Source organism: Salmo salar, chromosome ssa20 (assembly GCF_905237065.1).
Source record: "Salmo salar chromosome ssa20, Ssal_v3.1, whole genome shotgun sequence".
Taxonomy (NCBI): domain Eukaryota; kingdom Metazoa; phylum Chordata; class Actinopteri; order Salmoniformes; family Salmonidae; genus Salmo; species Salmo salar.
The window spans coordinates 90,381,281-90,405,473 of record NC_059461.1 but is presented as its reverse complement, the minus strand read 5'-3'; the positions used below and the strand labels follow the sequence as shown (position 1 = coordinate 90,405,473).

The 24,193-nt window shown below is 45.6% G+C and overlaps 1 protein-coding gene across 1 annotated transcript in view; it reads left to right on the top strand.

Annotated features, from left to right (window-relative positions):
• Nucleotides 1-24,193, top strand: part of gbe1b (glucan (1,4-alpha-), branching enzyme 1b) — a 318,001-nt gene that overhangs the window by 73,000 nt on the left and 220,808 nt on the right. The window contains exon 4 of the mRNA XM_045704110.1: nt 8,746-8,871. Coding sequence (XP_045560066.1) covers nt 8,746-8,871 — 126 coding nt within the window. The remainder of the gene's footprint in view (nt 1-8,745; nt 8,872-24,193) is intronic.

Sequence of the window (24,193 nt, the reverse complement as noted above, 5' to 3'; positions counted from 1 at the left end):
CTGTCACCTCTCACCCCAACCCTGACTGCTGCCTCCCTGCTTCCCCCTCTAATATGCTTCCAGTTGGTGTTTTGGTATTTTATCGGGATCCCCATTAGCTGTTGTGAAAGCTACCCCTGCTCTTTCTGGGTTCCACATGAACGATGACATATTACAGAACATTAATAGACAAGAACAGCACTACATGCATTTTATACATAAACACTATCTATTTATAATTATTATATTTTTTTATTTAACCTTTATTTAACTTGGGAAGAGATTTGTCAGGATTTATAATTATTATTATTTTTTTACTGGGAACTCATTCCAAAACAGACTGCAACTATTTAAGGGTTTCAGTGACTTCATTTAGCTGTGGTTGTTGACCCATATATGGTTGAATCATCAGCAGACATGGACACACACAGCCTTTGTTTAATGCCAGTGGCAGATCATTGGTAAAACTAAAGAAAAGAGTAGAGGGCCTAGAGAGCTGCCCTGCGGTACACCACACCCTACATGTTTGACATAAGAGACGCTTCCGTTAAAGAAAACCCTTTGCGTTCTATTAGATAGATAGCTCTGAATCCACAATATGGCAGAGGTTGAAAAGTCACAACACATAAGTGTTCTCAACAACAGGTTGGGGTCAATAATATCAAAGGCTGTACTGAAATCTAACAGTACAGCTCCCACAATCTTCTTATTATCAATTTCTTTCAACCAATCATCAGTCATTTGTGTCAGTGCAGTACATGTTGACTGCCCTTCTCTGCCAGCATGCTGAAAGGCTTGTTGATAGCATTGTATTTTCCAGTATCCAACACCGTACCACTACCAGAGCAACTTGGGTAGCAGTTGTTTTCATTCCCACCCCACCCTGCTCTCCTCTCTAATAAACCTCTAATTCTAGTCATTTAGTCTGTAGTCCTAGCCCTTCAGGTCTGTGTCCCAAATGGCTCCCTATATAGTGCACAACTTTTGAACAGGGCCCCATAGGGGACTAGGCACTATGTAGAGAATAGAGAGCCATTTGGGAAGCAGCATGACTCTGGCCCTCCTACCAATCCGTTTCTCCAGCTAGCTATCAGTCTGTCGAGAATCTTTATAAAGTGTGTTGCTGGGGGGTCCAGAATAGGCCTAGTTGTCCCCAGGTGGGCCACATGTAATGAGAACATCCCAGTGGGGAAGGCTGCCTGGGTGGAGGGGGCTAGGAGGGGAGCTAGGAGGGAGCTAGGAGGGGGTTAGGAGGGGAGCTAGGAGGGAGCTAGGAGGGGGTTAGGAGGGAGCTAGGAGGGGGTTAGGAGGGAGCTAGGAGGGAGCTAGGAGGGGGTTAGGAGGGAGCTAGGAGGGGGTTAGGAGGGAGCTAGGAGGGGGTTAGGAGGGGGTTAGGAGGGGGTTAGGAGGGAGCTAGGAGGGAGCTAGGAGGGGGTTAGGAGGGAGCTAGGAGGGAGCTAGGAGGGAGCTAGGAGGGGAGCTAGGAGGGAGCTAGGAGGGGGTTAGGAGGGAGCTAGGAGGGGGTTAGGAGGGAGCTAGGAGGGGGTTAGGAGGGAGCTAGGAGGGGGTTAGGAGGGAGCTAGGAGGGAGCTAGGAGGGAGCTAGGAGGGGGTTAGGAGGGAGCTAGGAGGGGGTTAGGAGGGAGCTAGGAGGGGGTTAGGAGGGAGCTAGGAGGGGGTTAGGAGGGAGCTAGGAGGGGGTTAGGAGGGAGCTAGGAGGGGGTTAGGAGGGAGCTAGGAGGGAGCTAGGAGGGAGCTAGGAGGGGGTTAGGAGGGAGCTAGGAGGGAGCTAGGAGGGGGCTAGGAGGGAGCTAGGAGGGGGTTAGGAGGGTTACAGGGGGTGGCAGACACACACACACACACACACAGGGGTTACAGGCAGGTGGCACACACACACACACACACACACACACACACACACACACACACACACACACACACACACACACACACACACATACACACACACACACACACAGGGGTTACAGACAGGTGACACACACACACACACACACACACACACACACACACACACACACACACGGGGTTACAGACAGGTGGCAGACACACACACACACACACACACACACACACACACACACACACACACACACACACACACACACACACACACACACACACACACACACACACACACACACACAGGGGTTACAGACAGGTGGCAGACACACACACACACACACACACACACACACACACACACACACACAGGTGGCAGTGGGGGGCCATCATTCCCTCTCCACAGAGGTGGTCAGAGTTAGGCTAATTATGTTCTAATTCTCCTGCTTTTTCTCTTCTCTCCTCTCTCACACAAACACTCTTTCACTCTTTTTCTCTGTCCCTGGCGGGTCAGAAAGGAATCTGACTGACTGGTTAATAGAACCAATAATGGATGATAGGCAGCCGCAGCAGCATTACTACCCTTTTGATCTCATAGATTTATGATTTTCACAGATTGCTCTCTTCTCTGACTCCCACTGCATCCCAAATGGCACCCTATTTCCTATTTAGGGACATGAGGCTCTAGTCAAATGTAGTGCACTATATAAGGAGTAGGGTGCCAGTTGGAACCCCATCCCCCCTTTCTCTCTGGATGGGAAGTTGTGACTGATCCTAGCCGACAGCATTAGCACCGCAGGGAGGACGAAATGGCACTCGGTTCAGTCCTCACACACACACACACACAGTCCTCCCTCACCTAGATTAAGAGATGTGAAACACAGGCCTGTCAGTTAACCTATCATTAAGAACCCCTATAGAACCGTTTATCATACCTTCCAATAACATCATCTAGAATGAAATGAGCTTCCAATAACATCATCTAGAATGAAATGACCTTCCAATAACATCATCTAGAATGAAATGACCTTCCAATAACATCATCTAGAATGAAATGACCTTCCAATAACATCATCTAGAATGAAATGAGCTTCCAATAACATCATCTAGAATGAAATGACCTTCCAATAACATCATCTAGAATGAAATGAGCTTCCAATAACATCATCTAGAATGAAATGACCTTCCAATAACATCATCTAGAATGAAATGAGCTTCCAATAACATCATCTAGAATGAAATGAGCTTCCGATAACATCATCTAGAATGAAATGACCTTCCAATAACATCATCTAGAATGAAATGACCTTCCAATAACATCATCTAGAATGAAATGACCTTCCAATAACATCATCTAGAATGAAATGACCTTCCAATAACATCATCTAGAATGAAATGACCTTCCAATAACATCATTTAAGATGAAATGAGCTTCCAATAACATCATCTAGAATGAAATGACCTTCCAATAACATCATCTAGAATGAAATGAGCTTCCAATAACATCATCTAGAATGAAATGAGCTTCCAATAACATCATCTAGAATGAAATGAGCTTCCAATAACATCATCTAGAAAGAAATGACCTTCCGATAACATCATCTAGAATGAAATGAGCTTCCAATAACATCATCTAGGATGAAATGAGCTTCCAATAACATCATCTAGAATGAAATGAGCTTCCGATAACATCATCTAGAATGAAATGAGCTTCCGATAACATCATCTAGAATGAAATGAGCTTCCAATAACATCATCTAGAATGAAATGAGCTTCCAATAACATCATCTAGAATGAAATGAGCTTCCAATAACATCATCTAGAATGAAATGACCTTCCAATAACATCATCTAGAATGAAATGACCTTCCAATAACATCATCTAGAATGAAATGACCTTCCAATAACATCATCTAGAATGAAATGACCTTCCAATAACATCATCTAGAATGAAATGACCTTCCAATAACATCATCTAGAATGAAATGACCTTCCAATAACATCATCTAGAATGAAATGAGCTTCCAATAACATCATCTAGAATGAAATGACCTTCCAATAACATCATCTAGAATGAAATGAGCTTCCAATAACATCATCTAGAATGAAATGACCTTCCAATAACATCATCTAGAATGAAATGACCTTCCAATAACATCATCTAGAATGAAATGACCTTCCGATAACATCATCTAGAATGAAATGAGCTTCCAATAACATCATCTAGAATGAAATGAGCTTCCAATAACATCATCTAGAATGAAATGAGCTTCCAATAACATCATCTAGAATGAAATGAGCTTCCAATAACATCATCTAGAATTAAATGAGCTTCCAATAACATCATCTAGAATGAAATGAGCTTCCAATAACATCATCTAGAATGAAATGAGCTTCCAATAACATCATCTAGAATGAAATGAGCTTCCAATAACATCATCTAGAATGAAATGAGCTTCCAATAACATCATCTAGAATGAAATGAGCTTCCAATAACATCATCTAGAATGAAATGACCTTCCAATTACATCATCTAGAATGAAATGACCTTCCAATAACATCATTTAAGATTAAATGACCTTCCTTTCCCTTCTGATTCATGGATTTATCAACACTTTTTCTTGATTTTTGTCTCACACACACACACAGAGAGTACACACTATTAAATCGGGGGGAGGGGGGGGGCTGGAAAAGAACGAGAGGAGAGAGGGATGACGGAGGAAGAGGGATGATGGAGGAAGAGGGAGCAGCTTTGATTGAAGTGGAATGGATTTCCTTGATGGACTGACAATGAAAAGTGCTCATTGAACAGCCGGCACCTTTTTTCTTTGGCAGATGGATGAAACGTAGAGTCAGCTATTTCCTAAGAAATACGCAAACGCTTGTGTCACACAGGACACCGCTCACTGGCACGTTTATGCACGTGCTGTAAATTATACACGCGTACAGTCTGGAGCACAGGAAGCCCGGCAGCTATTGTTGATTTGTGATAACTTCTCCTCCGGACTGGTATCGCTCATTCTTTCTTTCCTTCTTCCAGTCATCTCTTCATCCCTTCATCTTCTACTGAGGAAGGTCTGGTTTTTATCCCAATTGACACCCTGTTCCCTGTACAGTGCACTGTCCATAGCCCTGGCTCTTGTCGGAAATAGTGCACACTGTAGGGAATAGGATGTCATTTGGGACCTTTCTCTGGTGGTGCTGAATAGGCCTGACTCCGTTACTGGTGGTGGTGCTGAATAGGCCTGACTCCGTTACTGGTGGTGGTGCTGAATAGGCCTGACTCGGTCTCTGGTGGTGCTGAATAGGCCTGACTCGGTCTCTGGTGGTGGTGCTGAATAGGCCTGACTCGGTCTCTGGTGGTGGTGCTGAATAGGCCTGACTCGGTTTCTGGTGGTGGTGCTGAATAGGCCTGACTCGGTCTCTGGTGGTGCTGAATAGGCCTGACTCGGTCTCTGGTGGTGCTGAATAGGCCTGACTCGGTCTCTGGTGGTGGTGCTGAATAGGCCTGACTCGGTCTCTGGTGGTGGTGCTGAATAGGCCTGACTCGGTCTCTGGTGGTGGTGCTGAATAGGCCTGACTCGGTCTCTGGTGGTGGTGCTGAATAGGCCTGACTCGGTCTCTGGTGGTGGTGCTGAATAGGCCTGACTCGGTCTCTGGTGGTGGTGCTGAATAGGCCTGACTCGGTCTCTGGTGGTGGTGCTGAATAGGCCTGACTCGGTCTCTGGTGGTAGTGCTGAATAGGCCTGACTCGGTCTCTGGTGGTGGTGCTGAATAGGCCTGACTCGGTCTCTGGTGGTGGTGCTGAATAGGCCTGACTCGGTCTCTGGTGGTGGTGGTGCTGAATAGGCCTGACTCGGTCTCTGGTGGTGGTGGTGCTGAATAGGCCTGACTCGGTCTCTGGTGGTGGTGGTGCTGAATAGGCCTGACTCGGTCTCTGGTGGTGGTGGTGCTGAATAGGCCTGACTCGGTCTCTGGTGGTGGTGTGAATAGGCCTGACTCGGTCTCTGGTGGTGGTGCTGAATAGGCCTGACTCGGTCTCTGGTGGTGGTGCTGAATAGGCCTGACTCGGTCTCTGGTGGTGGTGCTGAATAGGCCTGACTCGGTCTCTGGTGGTGGTGCTGAATAGGCCTGACTCGGTCTCTGGTGGTGGTGCTGAATAGGCCTGACTCGGTCTCTGGTGGTGGTGCTGAATAGGCCTGACTCGGTCTCTGGTGGTGGTGCTGAATAGGCCTGACTCGGTCTCTGGTGGTGGTGCTGAATAGGCCTGACTCGGTCTCTGGTGGTGGTGCTGAATAGGCCTGACTCGGTCTCTGGTGGTGGTGCTGAATAGGCCTGACTCGGTCTCTGGTGGTGGTGCTGAATAGGCCTGACTCGGTCTCTGGTGGTGGTGCTGAATAGGCCTGACTCGGTCTCTGGTGGTGGTGCTGAATAGGCCTGACTCGGTCTCTGGTGGTGGTGCTGAATAGGCCTGACTCGGTCTCTGGTGGTGGTGCTGAATAGGCCTGACTCGGTCTCTGGTGGTGGTGCTGAATAGGCCTGACTCGGTCTCTGGTGGTGGTGCTGAATAGGCCTGACTCGGTCTCTGGTGGTGGTGCTGAATAGGCCTGACTCGGTCTCTGGTGGTGGTGCTGAATAGGCCTGACTCGGTCTCTGGTGGTGGTGCTGAATAGGCCTGACTCGGTCTCTGGTGGTGGTGCTGAATAGGCCTGACTCGGTCTCTGGTGGTGGTGCTGAATAGGCCTGACTCGGTCTCTGGTGGTGCTGAATAGGCCTGACTCGGTCTCTGGTGGTGTTGAATAGGCCTGACTCGGTCTCTGGTGGTGGTGCTGAATAGGCCTGACTCGGTCTCTGGTGGTGGTGCTGAATAGGCCTGACTCGGTCTCTGGTGGTGGTGCTGAATAGGCCTGACTCGGTCTCTGGTGGTGCTGAATAGGCCTGACTCGGTCTCTGGTGGTGCTGAATAGGCCTGACTCCGTTACTGGTGGTGGTGCTGAATAGGCCTGACTCGGTCTCTGGTGGTGGTGTTGAATAGGCCTGACTCGGTCTCTGGTGGTGCTGAATAGGCCTGACTCGGTCTCTGGTGGTGCTGAATAGGCCTGACTCGGTCTCTGGTGGTGTCTGAATAGGCCTGACTCGGTCTCTGGTGGTGCTGAATAGGCCTGACTCGGTCTCTGGTGGTGGTGGTGCTGAATAGGCCTGACTCGGTCTCTGGTGGTGCTGAATAGGCCTGACTCGGTCTCTGGTGGTGGTGCTGAATAGGCCTGACTCGGTCTCTGGTGGTGGTGCTGAATAGGCCTGACTCGGTCTCTGGTGGTGGTGCTGAATAGGCCTGACTCGGTCTCTGGTGGTGGTGCTGAATAGGCCTGACTCGGTCTCTGGTGGTGGTGCTGAATAGGCCTGACTCGGTCTCTGGTGGTGGTGCTGAATAGGCCTGACTCGGTCTCTGGTGGTGGTGCTGAATAGGCCTGACTCGGTCTCTGGTGGTGGTGCTGAATAGGCCTGACTCGGTCTCTGGTGGTGGTGCTGAATAGGCCTGACTCGGTCTCTGTGTTGAATGACCTTGCTTTACCATGTGTCTTTGACTTGACTGACCTTGTCCCCAGGCTAATTTTGCTACTGCATATAGAGCCTGGAAACACTGTGCAACAAAGTGGGACTTAAAAGGGCCGTGGGTTAAATTGTGAGGTGGGAGAAAGACTGCTACAGCTGTATTAGATGAGACTTAAAAAAAACTCACCTGCCAATTAAAATACAAATCAAATGTTATTGGTCACATGGTTAGCAGATGGTATTGGTCACATGGTTAGCAGATGTTATTGGTCACATGGTTAGCAGATGTTATTGGTCACATGGTTAGCAGATGTTAATGCGAGTGTAGCGAACTGCTTGTGCTACATGTCCTATTACAGCGACCATATTTATTTTTTGGAAGCCCAATTTGATTCTGAGTTTGGGCATATAAAGTTTATGTGTGAACCAGTTCTACAATGCCTACTTTCCCTGACTCACTTCCTGGTTTAGCCTAAATCACATGCACTGCTCGCACTTTGAAATCCACAATGTAGTCAGGGGCCCGCTAGATCAGGGGCCCCAGCGTCTGCTGGTCTTTCCTTTCAATTAGGACCTAGACAACCAGGTGAGGGGAAAGTTCTTCACTAATCAATGACCTTAATTCATCATTCAAGTACAAAGTAGGAACAAAAACTCCCAGCAGGCACTCGGTCCTCCGTGGAATGAGTTGGACACGTGTACTAGATGCTGATGTACTGAGAGATCAGCCAATGAAGTTCCAGCGGTAGTTTTCCCCCCCTCGCTCTGCCATAGGCTCCATTCAAATCCCTTTTCTGAGACTCTGTGAAACCAGATGGTTCCAGAGAGAGAGAGAGAGAGAGAGCCGGCTGGTGGACGAGATTAGTTGTTGACTGGTCTGACCTAATTCTAACCCCAGTCATCAGTCTTATTTCCCAGGTGGTCTGCACAGTGTTTCTATATTCTGAATGCCCTACCTTTCTTCCTATGTTTTTAAATGCCCTTACCTTTGGCCTTTTATTTTGATTACCCTCTCATTGTGTCTTTGTTGTGACTTCCTCTTTAACCCCAGTCATCTGTCTTGTCTCCCAGGTAATGGCCTTACATTGTCCATATGTTTTGTAAGCCTGTCCTCTTTGTCCTCACTTCACTGTCTCTAACCATTTTCTTTGGGAATTTAATCTTTACACTGTATATCTACAATACTGGTGTTGACTTCCAAATGGCACCCTATTCCCTATGTAGTGCCTATGGGCCCTGGTCAAAGGTAGTGCACTATAAATGGAACAGGGTAGCAATTGGGAAGCAACCCCTGTGTCTTTGTTGCGACTGCTGTAACCTCTGTGTCACCTGTCACCTGTCTGGTGTCCCTGCAGGTTGTGGTCCACACTAAGAAAGGGGAGCGTCTGTATCGCATCTCACCTTGGGCCAAGTACGCCATCCAGTCCGAGAAACAAGTCATCTATGACTGGGTCCACTGGGACCCTCCTCAACCTTACCTAGTAAGTACTGAATCACTTCTCAACCTTACCTAGTAAGTACTGAATCACTTCTCAACCTTACCTAGTAAGTACTGAATCCCTCCTCAACCTTACCTAGTAAGTACTGAGTACTGAATCCCTCCACAACCTTAGCTAGTAAGTACTGAATCCCTCCACAACCTTAGCTAGTAAGTACTGAATCCCTCCACAACCTTACCTAGTAAGTGCTGAATTCCTCAGACTGTTAAATAGTCATCATTAGCCACCCAGTACCCTGTTCTGAACTTTAGTCAATGTCGCTAGCCGGCTTCCACCCGGTTACTCAACTCTGCACCTGAGAGGCTGCTGCCCTGTGTACATAGACATGGAACACTGGTCACTTTAATAATGTTTACATACTGTTTAACTCATTTCATATGTATATACTGTGTTCTGGTCAAGGCCATCCTATTCGTGTGTGTGTGTGTGTGTGTGTGTGTGTGTGTGTGTGTGTGTGTGTGTGTGGTGGGTTTGTTTTTTGTTGTGTGTGTGTGTGTGTGTGTGTGTGTGTGTGTGTGTGTGTGTACTATCCTATGTATTCAACAGATATACTACATATTCTATCCACATACTGTCCATGATGTCTATACATCCAATGATGTATTTATTTATATACACTACGTTACCAAAATTATGTGGACACCTGCTCGTTGAACATCTCATTCCAGAATCATGGGCGTTTTAATATGGAGTTGGTCCCCCCCCCCCTTGTTGCTGTAACAACCTCCACTTTTGTGGGAAGGCTTTCCACTAAATGTTGGAACATTCGCTGCGGGGACTTGCTTCCATTCAACCACGAGCATTAGTGAGGTCGAGCACTGATGTTGGACGATTAGGCCTGGCTCGCAGTCAGCGTTCCAATTCATCCCGAAGTTGTTCAATGGGGTTGAGGTCAGGGCACTGTGCAGGCCAGTGAAGCTTCCACACCGATCTCGACAAACCATTTCTGTATGGACCTTGCTTTGTGCACGAGGGCATTGTCATGCTGAAACTGGAAAGTTGGAAGCACAGAATAGTGTAGAATGTAATTGTTTGCTGTAGCGTTAAGATTTCCCTTCACTGGAACTAAGGGGCCTAGCCTTAACCATGAAAAACAGTCCCAGACCATTATTCCTTCTCCACCAAACTTTACAGTTGGCACTATGCATTGGGGCTGGTTGCGTTCTTCTGGCATCTGCCAAACCCAGATTCGTCCATCGGACTGCCAGATAGTGAACCGTGATTCATCACTCCAGACAACGCGTTTCCAGTACTTCATTGTCCAATGTCGGCGAGCTTTACACCACTCCAGCCGACGTCTGACATTGCACATTGTGATCTTAGGATTGTTTGCGGCTGCTCGGCGATGGAAACTAATTTCATGAAGCTCCCGACGAACAGTTATTGTGCTGATGTTACTTCGAGGCAGTTTGGAACCGACGACAGACGATTTTTACTTTTTTGCTTCAGAACTCGGCGGTCAGGTTCTGTGAGCTTGTGTGGCCTACCACTTCGCGGCTGAGCCGTTGTTGCTCCTAGACATTTCCACTTCACAATAACAGCACTTACAGTTGACAGTGGGCAGCTCTAGCAGGGCAGAAAGTTGACAAACGGACTTGTTGGAAAGGTGGAATCCTGTGATGGTGCCACGTTGAAAGTCAATGAGATTTTGAGTAAGGCTCTTCTTTTGGCAATGTTTTTTCTTGAGATTGCATTTTATACAGCAACGGGCTGAAATAGTTGAATGCACAAATTTTAAATGGGCGTGTCCACATACTTTTGTATATACGTTGCATTTGGAAATTATTCACACCCCTTGACTTTTTTTTATACACACGGTACCCCATAATGAAAACAGGTTTTTAGAAATGTAAAAAAATTACAGAAATACATTATTTACATAAGTATTCAGACCCTTTGCTATGAGACTCTAAATTGAGCTCAGGTGTTTCCATTGATCTTCCTTGAGGTTTCTACAACTTGATTGGAGTCCACCTGTGGTAAATTCAATTGATTGGACATGATTTGGAAAGGCACACACCTGTCTATACAAGGTCCCACAGTTGACAGTGGATGTCAGAGCAAAAACCAAGCCATGAGGTCGAAGGAATTGTCCGTAGAACTCAGAGACAGGATTGTGTCGAAGCACAGATCTGGGTAAGGGTACCAAAACATTTCTTCAGCATTGAAGGTCCCCAATAACACAGTCGCCTCCATCATTCTGAAATGGAAGAAGTTTGGAACCACCAAGACTCTCCCTAGAGCTGGCCGCCCGGCCAAACTGAGCAATCGGGGGAGAAGGGTCTTGGTTAGGAAGGTGACCAAGAACCCTGCTGGTCACTCTGACAGAGCTCTAGAGTTCCTCTGTGGAGATGGGAGAACCTTCCAGAAGGACAACCATCTTTGCAGCACTCCACCAATCAGGCCTTCATGGTAGAGTGGCCAGACGGAAGCCACTCCTCAGTAAAAGGCACATGACAGCCTGCTTGGAGTTTGCCAAAAGCACCTAAATCCTAAGCATCACGTCTGGAGGAAACCTTGTACCATCCCTTCGGTGAAGCATGGTGGTGGCAGCATTATGCTGTGGGTAGGTTTTTCAGTGGCAGGGACTGGGAGACTAGTCAGGATTGAGGGAGAGATGAACAGAGCAAAGTACAGAGAAATCCTTGATGAAAACCTGCTCCAGAGCGCTCAGGACCTCCAATTTTCCCAGAAGTGGTTTGATTTTATGAATTCTTCAATTACATTGAGCTGATTTCTGACGTGCTGTTCTCTTTTTCTTTGTGTATTTATGTACTGTTTTAGTTTTTCACCATAGTGAAGGCGTAGGCTCAGGTTTTCTAGGTCTCTGTGTTGGTTGGATAGGTTTCTCAATTTCTTTCTTAGGTTTTTGCATTCTTCATCAAACCATTTGTCGTTGTTCTTAATTTTCTTAGGATGTTTTTCAGATTTGATAGGGAAGCCGAAAGGTCAAATATATTGTTTAGGCCAGTGGTAACCAACCGGTTGATCTCCAAGGCATTCCTGGTCAATTACCAATAATTTCTTTAAACATTCCGAACATAAAGCCTTGCGTTCCTTTAAAAAAAAAAAATTGTTCAGTGCTTTTGATGATGGGTGCACTTGATTCAGCAGCCATAGTGCTGTTGGCGGTAGGTGCACTTGATTCAGCAGCCATAGCGCCGGGAAGGCAGTGTTCCCATTTTGAACCATTAAATGTGTCTGAAGGTAGATCTCCACCTACCCAGCAGGCCCAGAGAGCAAATCAAGTGCACTTATCGGTCTACCCCTGGCCAATCAGATCGCTCAGATCGTTGTGTCTGCACAGTTTCCTCTAACCATAGACTAAAAAGAAACCTTTGAATGCACAGCAAAGTTGATACTGTGAGAATTAAAAACTTTTCAATCTAGGGACTAGAGGGGCTCAATGAATACAGCAAAGTGCTGCTGTTTTTATAAGTATGTTCATGTTTGTTATTCAGCACTGTCAACACTTTCATAAGCCATAAAATGCACATTCCCTACTTTCACTAACGCTACAGCCAGCACTGCAGCTGCAATAAATGAGCAAATTTATTCCGATAAGCTTGTGCTACTATGTTTATTTTTTTCGCCTTGTTTGTAACTTATTTTGTTCATAAAGTTTTTGCCACCGTCTCTTAAGACCGAAAAGAGCTTCTGGATATCAGAACAGCGATTACTCACCTCGAACTGGACAAAGATTTTTTTCTTTAATGAGTCGGGCTCAAAGGATTTACTGCTGATACTGGACCATGCCTAAATCCACGTCTTTCACATAAAGAAAAGACCCTGATACAGGGGACGCAGGGCCGGGTGCCTTGTGAGAATTTGTCGGCGAGTGGGTAACCCGCCTCTACCCTCTGTCCTATTGGACAACGTGCAATCATTGGAGAATAAACTGGATATCTTATGTTTCACAGAGTCGTGGCTGAACGACAACATGGATAATATACAGTTGGCTGGGTTTTCGGTCCATCTGCAAGATAGAACAGCTGCCTCCGGTAAGACGAGGGGTGGCAGTCTGTGTCTATTTGTCAATAACAGCTGGTGCACAAAATCTAATATTAAGGAAGCCTCAAGGTTTTGCTCGCCTGCGGTCGAGTATCTAATGATAAGCTGTAGACCACACTATTTACCAAGAGTTTCATCTATATTTTTCATAACTGTCTATTTACCACCACAAACAAATACTGCCACCAAGACCACAGTCAACAAGCTGTATAAGGCCATAAGCAAACAAGAAAATGCTCATCCAGAAGCAGCGCTCCTAGTGTCCGGGGACTTTAATGCAGGGAAACTTAAATCAGTTTTACCTCATTTCTACCAGCATGTCACATTTGCAACCAGAGGGTTAAAAAAAACTCTAGATCGCCTTTACTCCACACACAGAGATGCGTACAACGCTCTGCCTCGCCCTCCATTTGGCAAATTTGACCATTAATTCTATCCTCCTGATTCCTGCTAACAAGCAAAAACTAAACTGGAAGTACCAGTGACTGTTTTGCTAGCACAGACTGGAATCTTTTTGGGGATTCATCTGATGACATTGAGGTGTATCCCACATCAGTCACCGGTTTCATCAATTAGTGCATAGATGACGTCGTCCCCACAGTGACCATACATACCTCAACCAGAAGCCATGGATTACAGGCAATGTCTGCACTGAGCTAAAGGGTATAGCTGCCACTTTCAAGAAGCGGGATTCTAACCCGGACTCTTATAAGAAATCCTGCTATGCCCTACGACGAACCATCAAACAGGCAAAGCATCAATACAGGACTAAGATTGACTCCTACTACACTGACTCTGACGCTCGTCAGACGTGGTAAGGCTTGCAAACTATTACGGACTACGAAGGAAGCCCAGTGACACAAGCCTACCAGACGAGCAAAATAACTTTTTTTATTTTACCCCTTTTTTTCTCCCCAATTTCGTGGTATCCAATTGGTAGTAGTTAGTCTTGTCTCATCGCTGCAACTCCCGTACGGACTCGGGAGAGGCGACGGTCGCGAGCCTCTCCCGAGTCCTTCGAAACACAACCCAACCAAGCCACACTGCTTCTTGACACAACACACATCCAACAGGAGTTGCTAGTGCGCGATGAGGCAAGGACATCCCAGCTGGCCAAACCCTCCCTAACCCGGACGACGCTGGGCCAATTGTGCGCCGCCCCATGGGCCTCCCGGTCGCAGCTGGCTGTGACAGAGTCTGGGCTCGAACACAGAATCTCTGGTGGCACAGCGAGCACTGCGATGCAGGCAAAATGACTTCTATACGCGCTTCAAGGCAAGCAACACTGAAGCATGAGGGCACCAGCTGTTCCGGACGACTGTGTGATCACGCTCTCCGTAGCCAATGTGAGTAAGACCTTTTTTAAATAGGTCAACATTCACAAGGCGGTAGGGCCAGACGGATTACCAGGACATGTACTCAGTGCATGCGCTGACCAACTGGCAAGTGTCTTCACTGACATTTTCAACCTGTCCCTGACCGAGTCTGTAATACCAACATGTTTCAAGCAGACCATCATAGTCCCTGTGCCTTAGAAAACCAAGGTAACCTGCCTAAATAACTACCGACCTGTAGCACTCACATCTGTAGCCATGAAGTGCTTTGAAAGGCTGGTCATGGCTCACATCAACACCATCATCCCAGAAACACTAGACCCGCTCCAATTTGCATACCGCCCCAACAGATCCACAGATAACGCAATCTCTAATGCACTCCACACTACCCTTTCCCACTTGGACAAAAGGAACACCTACGTGAGAATGATGTTCATTGACTACAGCTCTGCGTAGTGCCCTCGAAGCTCATCACTAAGTTAAGGACGCTGGTACTAAAAACCTCCCTCTGCAACTGGAACCTGCCACCCCCAGGTGGTAAGGGTAGACAACAACACATCTGCCACGCTGATCCTCAACACGGGGGGCCCCTCAGGGGTGCTTGCTTAGTCCCCTCCTGTACTCCCTGCTCACCCATGACTGCATGGCCAAGCACGACTCCAACACCATCATTAAGTTTTCCAACGACACAACGGTGGTAGGCCTGATCAGCGACAACGATGAGACAGCCTCTAGGGAGGAGGTCAGAGACCTGGTAGTGTGGTGCCAGGACAACAACCTCTCCCTCAACGTGAGCCAGACAAAGAAGACGATCGTGGACTACAGGAAATGAAGGGCCGAGCTCACCCCCATTCTCATCGATGGGGCTGCAGTGGAGCAGGTTGAGAGCTTCAAGTTCCTTGGTGTCCACATCACCAACAAACTAACATGGTCTAAACACACCAAGACAGTCATGAAAAAAGGCAGGACAATGCTTATTCCCCCTCAGGAGACTGAAAATATTTGGTATCGATCCTCAAAAAGTTCTACAGCTGCGCCATCGAGAGCATCCTGAATGGTTGCGTCACAGCCTGGTATGGCAACTGCTCGGCCTCCGACCGCAAGGCACTACAGCGGGTACTGCGTACTGCCCAGTACATCGCTGGGGCCAAGCTTCCTGCCATCCAGGACCTCTATACCAGGCGGTGTCAGAGGAAGGCCCTAAAAATTGCCAAACACTCCAGCCACTAGTCATAAACTGATCTCTCTGCTACCGCTTGGCAAGCAGTTCTGGAGTAGTCCAAAAGGCTTAGCAGCTTCTACCCCCAAGCCATAAAACTGCTAATGAAATGGCTACCCGGACTATTGCATTGTTTGTTTTACGCTGTTGCTACTCGCTGTTTATTATCTACGCATAGTCATATTACCCCTACCTACAGTACCAGTCAAAAGTTTGGACACACCTACTCATGCCAGGGTTTTTCTTTATTTTGACTATTTTCTACATTGTAGAATAATAGTGAAGACAAAACTATGAAATAACACATATGGAATCATGTAGTAACCAAAAAAGTGTTAAACAAATCAAAAAATGTTTTATATTTGAGATTCTTCAAAGAAGCCACCCTTTGCCTTGATGACAGCTTTGCACACTTTTGGCATTCTCTCAACCAGCTTCATGAGGTAGTCACCTGGAATGGGAATGAGTCTCTTCCCTGTTTCACACCTGGTAGTTTGGTGGCGGATGGGACTATCAGCTCTCTGTAACCTAGAGGGCAACCACTGGGTCTGTCTTCTCTATACCATGTTTCTTGTAGGATGACACTGTCTGTATTTCCAAATTCTTTGAAGTCTGAGTTCCTGCTCTTTAGGCCAAAGGCAGATGACATCAGACCTTGTATATTCCAGAATGCGTGTCTAGTGTTTTCGTGTGGTTTAGACCCGGACCCGGCGTGAGCAGAGCATGTTGAGCATCTGATACATTACTTTTAGGTTGCGATTGGATGGGTGTATTAGTGGGGGTTGGACCTGTTGCTCTGCTCACGGCCTGGGCATATGTGTGGCTGTCATGTTGAGGTCCTTGCTGCAGTGGTGGGGGACATGAAGGGGCATAGGTCTGATCTGGGGGAGCCTATATAGGGTGTGGTGGTTTGTCTCAGCTGGTTGTGGTGAGGATTTGGCTGGTGTTGCTGTGTTCAATCAATTAATCAAATGTATTTATAATGCCCTTCTTACATCAGCTGATGTCACAAAAAACCACAAACAGCAAGCAATGCAGGTGTAGAAGCACGATGGCTAGGAAAAACTCCCTAGAAAGGCCGGAACCTAGGAAGAAACCTAGAGAGGAACCAGGCTATGAGGGGTGGCCAGTCCTCTTCTGGTTGTGCTGGGTGAAGATTATAACGGAACATGGCCAAGATGTTCAAATGTTCATAGATGCCCAACAGGGTCAGATGATGATAATAATAATCACAGTGGTTGTCGAGGGTGCAACAGGTCAGCACCTCAGGAGTAAATGTCAGTTGGCTTTTCATAGCCGATCATTCAGAGTATCTCTATTTCACCTGCTGTCTCTAGAGAGTTGAAAACAGCAGGTCTGGGTCAAGGTAGCACGTCCAGTAAACAGGTCAGGGTTCCATAGCCGCAGGCAGAACAGTTGAAACTGGAGCAGCAGCATGACCAGGTGGACTGGGGACAGCAAGGAGTCATCAGGCCCGGTAGTCCTGATGCATGGTCTTAGGGCTCAGGTCCTCCGAGAGCGAGAGAATTAGAGAGAGCATACTTAAATTCACACAGGACACCGGATAAGACAGGAGAAATACTCCAGATATAACAGACTGACCCTAGCCCCCCGTCACATACTGCAGCATAAATACTGGAGGCTGAGACGGGAAGGGTCGGGAGACACTGTGGCCCCATCCGACGATGCCCCATCCGACGATACCCCCGGACAGGGCCTAACAGGCAGGATATAACCCCACCCACTTTGCCAAAGCACAGCCCCCACACCACTAGAGGGATATCTTCAACCACCAACTTACTATCCTGAGACAAGGCCGACTATAGCCCACGGAGATCTCCCCCATGGCACAAACCCAAGGGGGGGCGCCAAACCGGACAAGAAGATCACGTCAAGTGACGGACCCCTCCTAGGGACGGCATGGAAGAGCACCAGTAAGCCAGTGACTCAGCCCCTGTAATAGGGTTTGAGGCAGAGAATCCCAGTGGAGAGAGGGGAACCGTTTAGGCAGAGACAGCAAGGGCGGTTCGTTGCTCCAGTGCCTTTCCGTTCACCTTCACACTCCTGGGCCAGACTACACTCGATCATAGGACCTACTGAAGAGATGAGTCTTCAATAAAGACTTAACCTCTTACATCTAGACGTTCCGCTAGCGGAACACCTGCTCCAATATCCAATGATAGGCGTGGCGCGAATGACAAATTCCTCAAAAATACAAAAACTTCAATTTTTCAAACATATGACTATTTCACAGCATTTTAAAGACAAGACTCTCCTTTATCTAACCACACTGTCTGATTTCAAAAAGGCTTTACAGCAAAAGCAAAACATTAGATTATGTCAGCAGAGTACCAAGCCAGAAATAATCAGACACCCATTTTTAAGCTAGCATATAATGTCACAAAAACCCAGAAGACAGCTAAATGCAGCACTAACCTTTGATGATCTTCATCAGATGACACACCTAGGACATTATGTTATACAATACATGCATGTTTTGTTCAATGAAGTTCATATTTATATCAAAAAACATCTTTTTACATTAGCATGTGATGTTCAGAACTAGCATACCCCCCGCAAACTTCCGGGGAATTTGCTAACAATTTACTAAATTACTCACGATAAACGTTCACAAAAAGCATAACAATTATTTTAAGAATTATAGATACAGAACTCCTCTATGCACTCGATATGTCCGATTTTAAAATAGCTTTTTGGTGAAAGCACATTTTGCAATATTCTAAGTACATAGCCCAGCCATCACGGGCTAGCTATTTAGACACCCGGCAAGTTTAGCCTTCACCAAAATCAGATTTACTATTATAAAAGTTTGATTACCTTTTGTTGTCTTCGTCAGAATGCACTCCCAGGACTGCTACTTCAATAACAAATGTTGGTTTGGTCCAAAATAATCCATCGTTATGGCGTTTTGTTCGTGCGTCCCAGACACTATCCGAAATGGTAAATCAGGGTCGCGCGCGTGGCGCAATTTGTGACCAAAAAATTATAAATATTCCATTACCGTACTTCGAAGCATGTCAACCGCTGTTTAAAATACATTTTTATGCAATTTATCTCGTAAAAAAGCGATAATATTCCGACCGGGAATCTCCTTTTCGGCAAACAGAGGAAAAATCACAAAGACGGGGGAGGCCAGGGCACGCGCCTAAGCCCACAGTCCCTTGATCGGCCACTTGAGAAAGGCGATAATGTGTTTCAGCCTGGGGCTGGGATGACGACATTCAGGTTTTTCCCGGGCTCTGAGCGCCCATGGAAAACGTAGGAAGTGTCACGTTAGAGCAGAGATCCTTTGTAAAAGGTAGAGATGGCAAAGAAGTTCAAGAAATGGTCAGACAGGCCACTTCCTGTAAAGGAATCTCTCAGGTTTTGACCTGCCATTTGAGTTCTGTTATACTCACAGACACCATTCAAACAGTTTTAGAAACTTTGGAGTGTTTTCTATCCAAAGCCAATAATTATATGCATATTCTAGTTACTGGGCAGGAGTAGTAACCAGATTAAATCGGGTACGTTTTTTATCCAGCCGTGAAAATACTGCCCCCTAGCCATAACAGGTTAAAGGTCGAGACCGAGTCTGCGTCTCTCACATGGATAGGCAGACCATTCCATAAAAATAGAGCTCTATAGGAGAAAGCCCTGCCTCCAGCTGTTTGCTTAGAAATTCTAGGGACAGTAAGGAGGCCTGCGTCTTGTTCCAAATCGGAAAGATAGGTAGGAGCAAGCCCATGTAATGCTTTGTAGGTTAGCAGTAAAACCTTGGAATTAGCCCTTGCCTTAACAGGAAGCCAGTGTAGGGAGGCTAGCACTGTTGTAATATGATAACATTTTGGGGTTCTATTCAAGATTCTAGCAGCCGTGTTTAGCACTAACTGAACTTTATTTAGTGCTTTATCCGTGTAGCCGAAAAGTAGAGCATTGCAGTAGTCTAATCTAGAAGTGACAAAAGCGTGGATTAATTTTTCTGCATCATTTTTGGACAGAAAATCAGAATTTTGCAGTGTTACATAGATGGAAAAAAAAGCTGTCCTTGAAACAGTCTTGATATGTTTGTCAAAAGAGAGATCAGGGTCCAGAGTAACGCCGAGGTCCTGCACAGTTTTATTTGAGATGACTGTACAACCATCAAGATTAATTGTCAGATTCAACAGAAGATGTCTTTGTTTCTTGGGACCTAGAACTAAGCATATCTGTTTTGTCCGAGATTAGAGTCTGTTTGCCACCATCCACTTCCTTATGTCTGAAACACAGGCTTCCAGGGATGGCAATTTTGGGGCTTCACCATTTTTCATCGAAATGTACAGCTGTGTGTCGTCTGCATAGCAGTGAAAGGTAATATTTTGTTTCCGAATGACATCACCAAGAGGTAAAATATATAGTGAAAACAACACTGGTCCTAAAACGGAGCCTTGAGGAACACCGAAATGTACTGTTGATTTGTCAGAGACAAACTCATATCTTTCCGACAGATAAGATCTAAACCAGGCCAGAACCTGTCCGTGTAGACCAATTTGGGTTTCCAATCTCTCCAAAAGAATGTGGTGATCAATGGTATCAAAAGCAGCATTAAGGTCTAGGAGCACGAGGACAGATGCAGAGCCTCGTTCTGACGCCACTAAAAGGTCATTTACCATCTTCATAAGTGCAGTCTCAGTGCTATGATGGGTTCTAAAACCAGACTGAAGCGTTTCATATATACATTATTTGTCTTCAGGAAGGCAGTGAGTTGCTGTGCAACAGCTTTTTCTAAAATTTGAGAGGAATGGGAGATTTGATATAGGCCGATAGTTTTTTATATTTTCTGGGTAAAGGTTTGGCCTTTTCAAGAGCCACTTTTAGTGAGTTTGGTACACATCCGGTGGATAGGGAGCCGTTTATTATGTTCAACATAGGAGGGCCAAGCACAGGAAGCAGCTCTTTCAGTAGTTTAGTTGGAATAGGGTCCAGTATGCAGCTTGAAGGTTTAGAGGCCATGACTATTTTCATCAGGGTGTCAAGAGATGTAGTATTCAAAACTTGAGTGTCTCCCATGATCCTAGGTCCTGGCAGTGTTGTGCAGACTCAGGACAACTGAGCTTTGGAGAAATACGCAGATAACCTGTTAGCGGAACGTCTAGCCAATATCCAATGGAACAGCGTGGCACGAAATACAAAAACCTTAAAAATGCAATAATTTCAATTTTTCAAACATACGACTATTTTACACCATTTTAAAGGTAAGACTCTCGTTAATCTAACCACATCTTCCGATTTCAAAAAGGCTTTACAGCGAAAGCAAAACATTAGATTATGTTAGGAGAGTACATAGACAAAAATAATCACACAGCCATTTTCCAAGCAAGCATATGTCACAAAAACACAGCTAAATGAAGCACTAACCTTTGATGAACTTCATCAGATGACACTCCTAGGACATTGTTATACAATACATGTATGTTTTGTTCAATCAAGTTCATATTTATATCCAAAAACAGCTTTTTACATTGGCGTGTGATGTTCAGAACATGCATTCCCACCAAAACCTTCCGGTGAATTTACAAAATTACTCATCATAAACATTGACAAAATACATAACAATTATTTTAAGAATTATAGATACAGAACTCCTTTATGCAATCGCTATGTCAGATTTTAAAATGGCTTTTCGGCGAAAGCACATTTTGCAATATTCTGAGTACATAGCTCAGCCATCAAGGCTAGCTATTTTGACACCCTCCAAGTTCGGGCAAACTAAACTCAGAATTAGTATTAGAAATATTGTATTACCTTTGCTGATCTTTGTCAGAATGCACTCCCAGGACTGCTACTTCCACAAGAAATGTTGTTTTTGTTCCAAATAATCCATAGTTATGTCCAAATACCTCCGTTTTGTTCGTGCGTTCAGGTCACTATCCAAAGGGTAATGCGCGAGTGCATTTCAAGACAAAAAAGTCAGTTCTGTTATACTCAGACACCATTCAAACAGTTTTGGAAACTTCAGAGTGTTTTCTATCCAAATCTACTAATAATATGCATATTCTCGTTTCTGGGCAAGAGTAGTAAACAGTTTAAATCGGGTACGTTTTTTTTATCCGGCCGTGAAAATACTGCCCCCTACACCTTAACAGGTTTTTAAAGAGGAGTCCGTAATTTGCTTTCTTATGATCATGATCTTTTCGTCAAGGAAGTTGATGAATTTATCACTGCTGAAGTGAAAGCCATCCTCTCTTTGGGAATGCTGCTTTTTAGTTAGGTTTGCGACAGTATCTAAACTACATTTTAGATTGTTCTTATTTTCCTCAATTAAGTTGGAAAAATAGGATGATTGAGCAGCAGTGAGGGCTCTTCAATACTGTCTTTCCAAGCTAGTCAGAAGACTTCCAGTTTGGTGTAGCGCCATTTCCGTTCCAATTTTCTGGAAGCTTGGTTCAGGGCTCGGGCATTTTCTGTATACCAGGGAGCTAGTTTCTTATGACAAATGTTTTTAGGGGTGAGACTGCATCTAGGGTATTGCGGAAGGTTAAATTGAGTTCCTCAGTTACGTGGTTAACTGATTTTTGTTCTCTGACGTCCTTGGGTAGGTGGAGGGAGTCTGGAAGGGCATCTAGGAATCTTTGGGTTGTCTGAGAATGTATAGCATGGCTTTTGATGATCCTTGGTTGGGGTCTGAGCAGAATATTTGTTGAGATTACAAATGTAATAAAATGGTGGTCCGATTAGTCCAGGATTATGAGGAAAAACATTAACATCCACAACATTTATTCCACGGGACAAAACTAGATCCAGAGTATGACTGTGGCAGTGAGTGGGTCCGGAGACATGTTGGACAAAACCCACTAAGTCGATGATGGCTCCGAAAGCCTTTTGGAGTGGGTCTGTGGACTTTTCCATGTGAATATTAAAGTCACCAAAAATTAGAATATTATCTGCCATGACTACAAGGTCCGATAGGAATTCAGGGAACTCAGTGAGGAACGCTGCATATGGCCCAGGAGGCCTGTAAACAGTAGCTTTAAAACGTGATTGCGTAGGCTGCATAGATTTCATGACTAGAAGCTCAAAAGATGAAAATAGTATTTTTATAAATTGAAATTTGCTATTGTAAATGTTAGCAACACCTCCGCCTTTGCGAGATGCGCGGGGGGATATGGTCACTAGTGTAACCAGGAGGTGAGGCCTCATTTAACACAGTAAATTCATCAGGTTTAAGCCATGTTTCAGTCAGGCCAATCACATCAAGATTATGATCCGTGATTAGTTCATTGACTACAACTGCCTTGGAAGTGAGGGATCTAACATTAAGTAGCCCTATTTTGAGATGTGAGGTATCACAATCTCTTTCAATAATGACAGGAATGGAGGAGGTCTTTATTCCAGTGAGATTGCTAAGGTGAACACCGCCATGTTTAGATTTTCCCAACCTAGATCGAGGCACAGACACGGTCTCAATGGGGATAGCTTGAGCTGACTACACTGACTGTGCTAGTGGCAGACTCCACTAAGCTGGCAGGCTGGCTATCTCATTGTGAAGCTAGAGGTGTTAGAGCCCTGTCTATGTTCGTAGATAAGATGAGAGCACCCCTCCAGCTAGGATGGAGTCCGTCACTCCTCAACAGGCCAGGTTTGGTCCTGTTTGTGGGTGAGTCCCAGAAAGGTGGCCAATTATATAAAAATTATATATTTTGGGAGGGGAAGAAAATAGTTTTCAACCAGCGATTGAGTTGTGAGACTCTGCTGGAAAGCTCATCACTCCCCTTAACTGGGAGGGGGCCAGAGACAATTACTCGATGCCGACACATCTTTCTAGCTGATTTACACACTGAAGCTGTTGCACTTGGTGACCTCTGACTGTTTCATCCCAACATCGTTGGTGCCGACGTGGATAACAATATCCCTATACTCTCTACACTCGCCAGTTTTAGCTTTAGCCAGCACCATCTTTAGATTAGCCACGTTGGTAGCCCTGCCCCCTGGTAAACAGGGTACAGTGGGGGGAAAAAAGTATTTGATCCCCTGCTGATTTTGTACATTTGCCCACTGACAAAGAAATGATCAGTCTATAATTTTAATGGTAGGTTTATTTGAACAGTGAGAGACAGAATAACAACAACAAAAAAATCCAGAAAAACACATGTCAAAAATGTTATAAATTGATTTGCATTTTAATGAGGGAAATAAGTATTTGACCCCCTCTCAATCAGAAAGATTTCTGGCTCCCAGGTGTCTTTTATACAGGTAACGAGCTGAGATTAGGAGCACACTCTTAAAGGGTGTGCTCCTAACCGCAGCTTGTTACCTGTATAAAAGACACCTGTCCACAGAAGCAAGCAATCAGATTCCAAACTCTCCACCATGGCCAAGACCAAAGAGCTCTCCAAGTATGTCAGGGACAAGATTGTAGACCTACACAAGGCTGGAATGGGCTACAAGACCATCGCCAAGCAGCTTGGTGAGGTGACAACAGTTGGTGCGATTATTCGCAAATGGAAGAAACGCAAAAGAACTGTCAATATCCCTCGGACACATTCCTACAGCGTTTCCCTCCAGAAGCCATGAGAAAGTTGTCCGGCTGCGGGGACCGTGCGAGGGGGTTTATACTAACGTTACTATCTGTACTTACTGGTGGCACAGACGCTGTTTCATCCTTTCCTACACTGAAATTACCCTTGCCTAACGATTGTGTCTGAAGCTGGGCTTGCTGCACAGCTATCCTCACCATAAGGCGATAGTTCTCCTGTATATT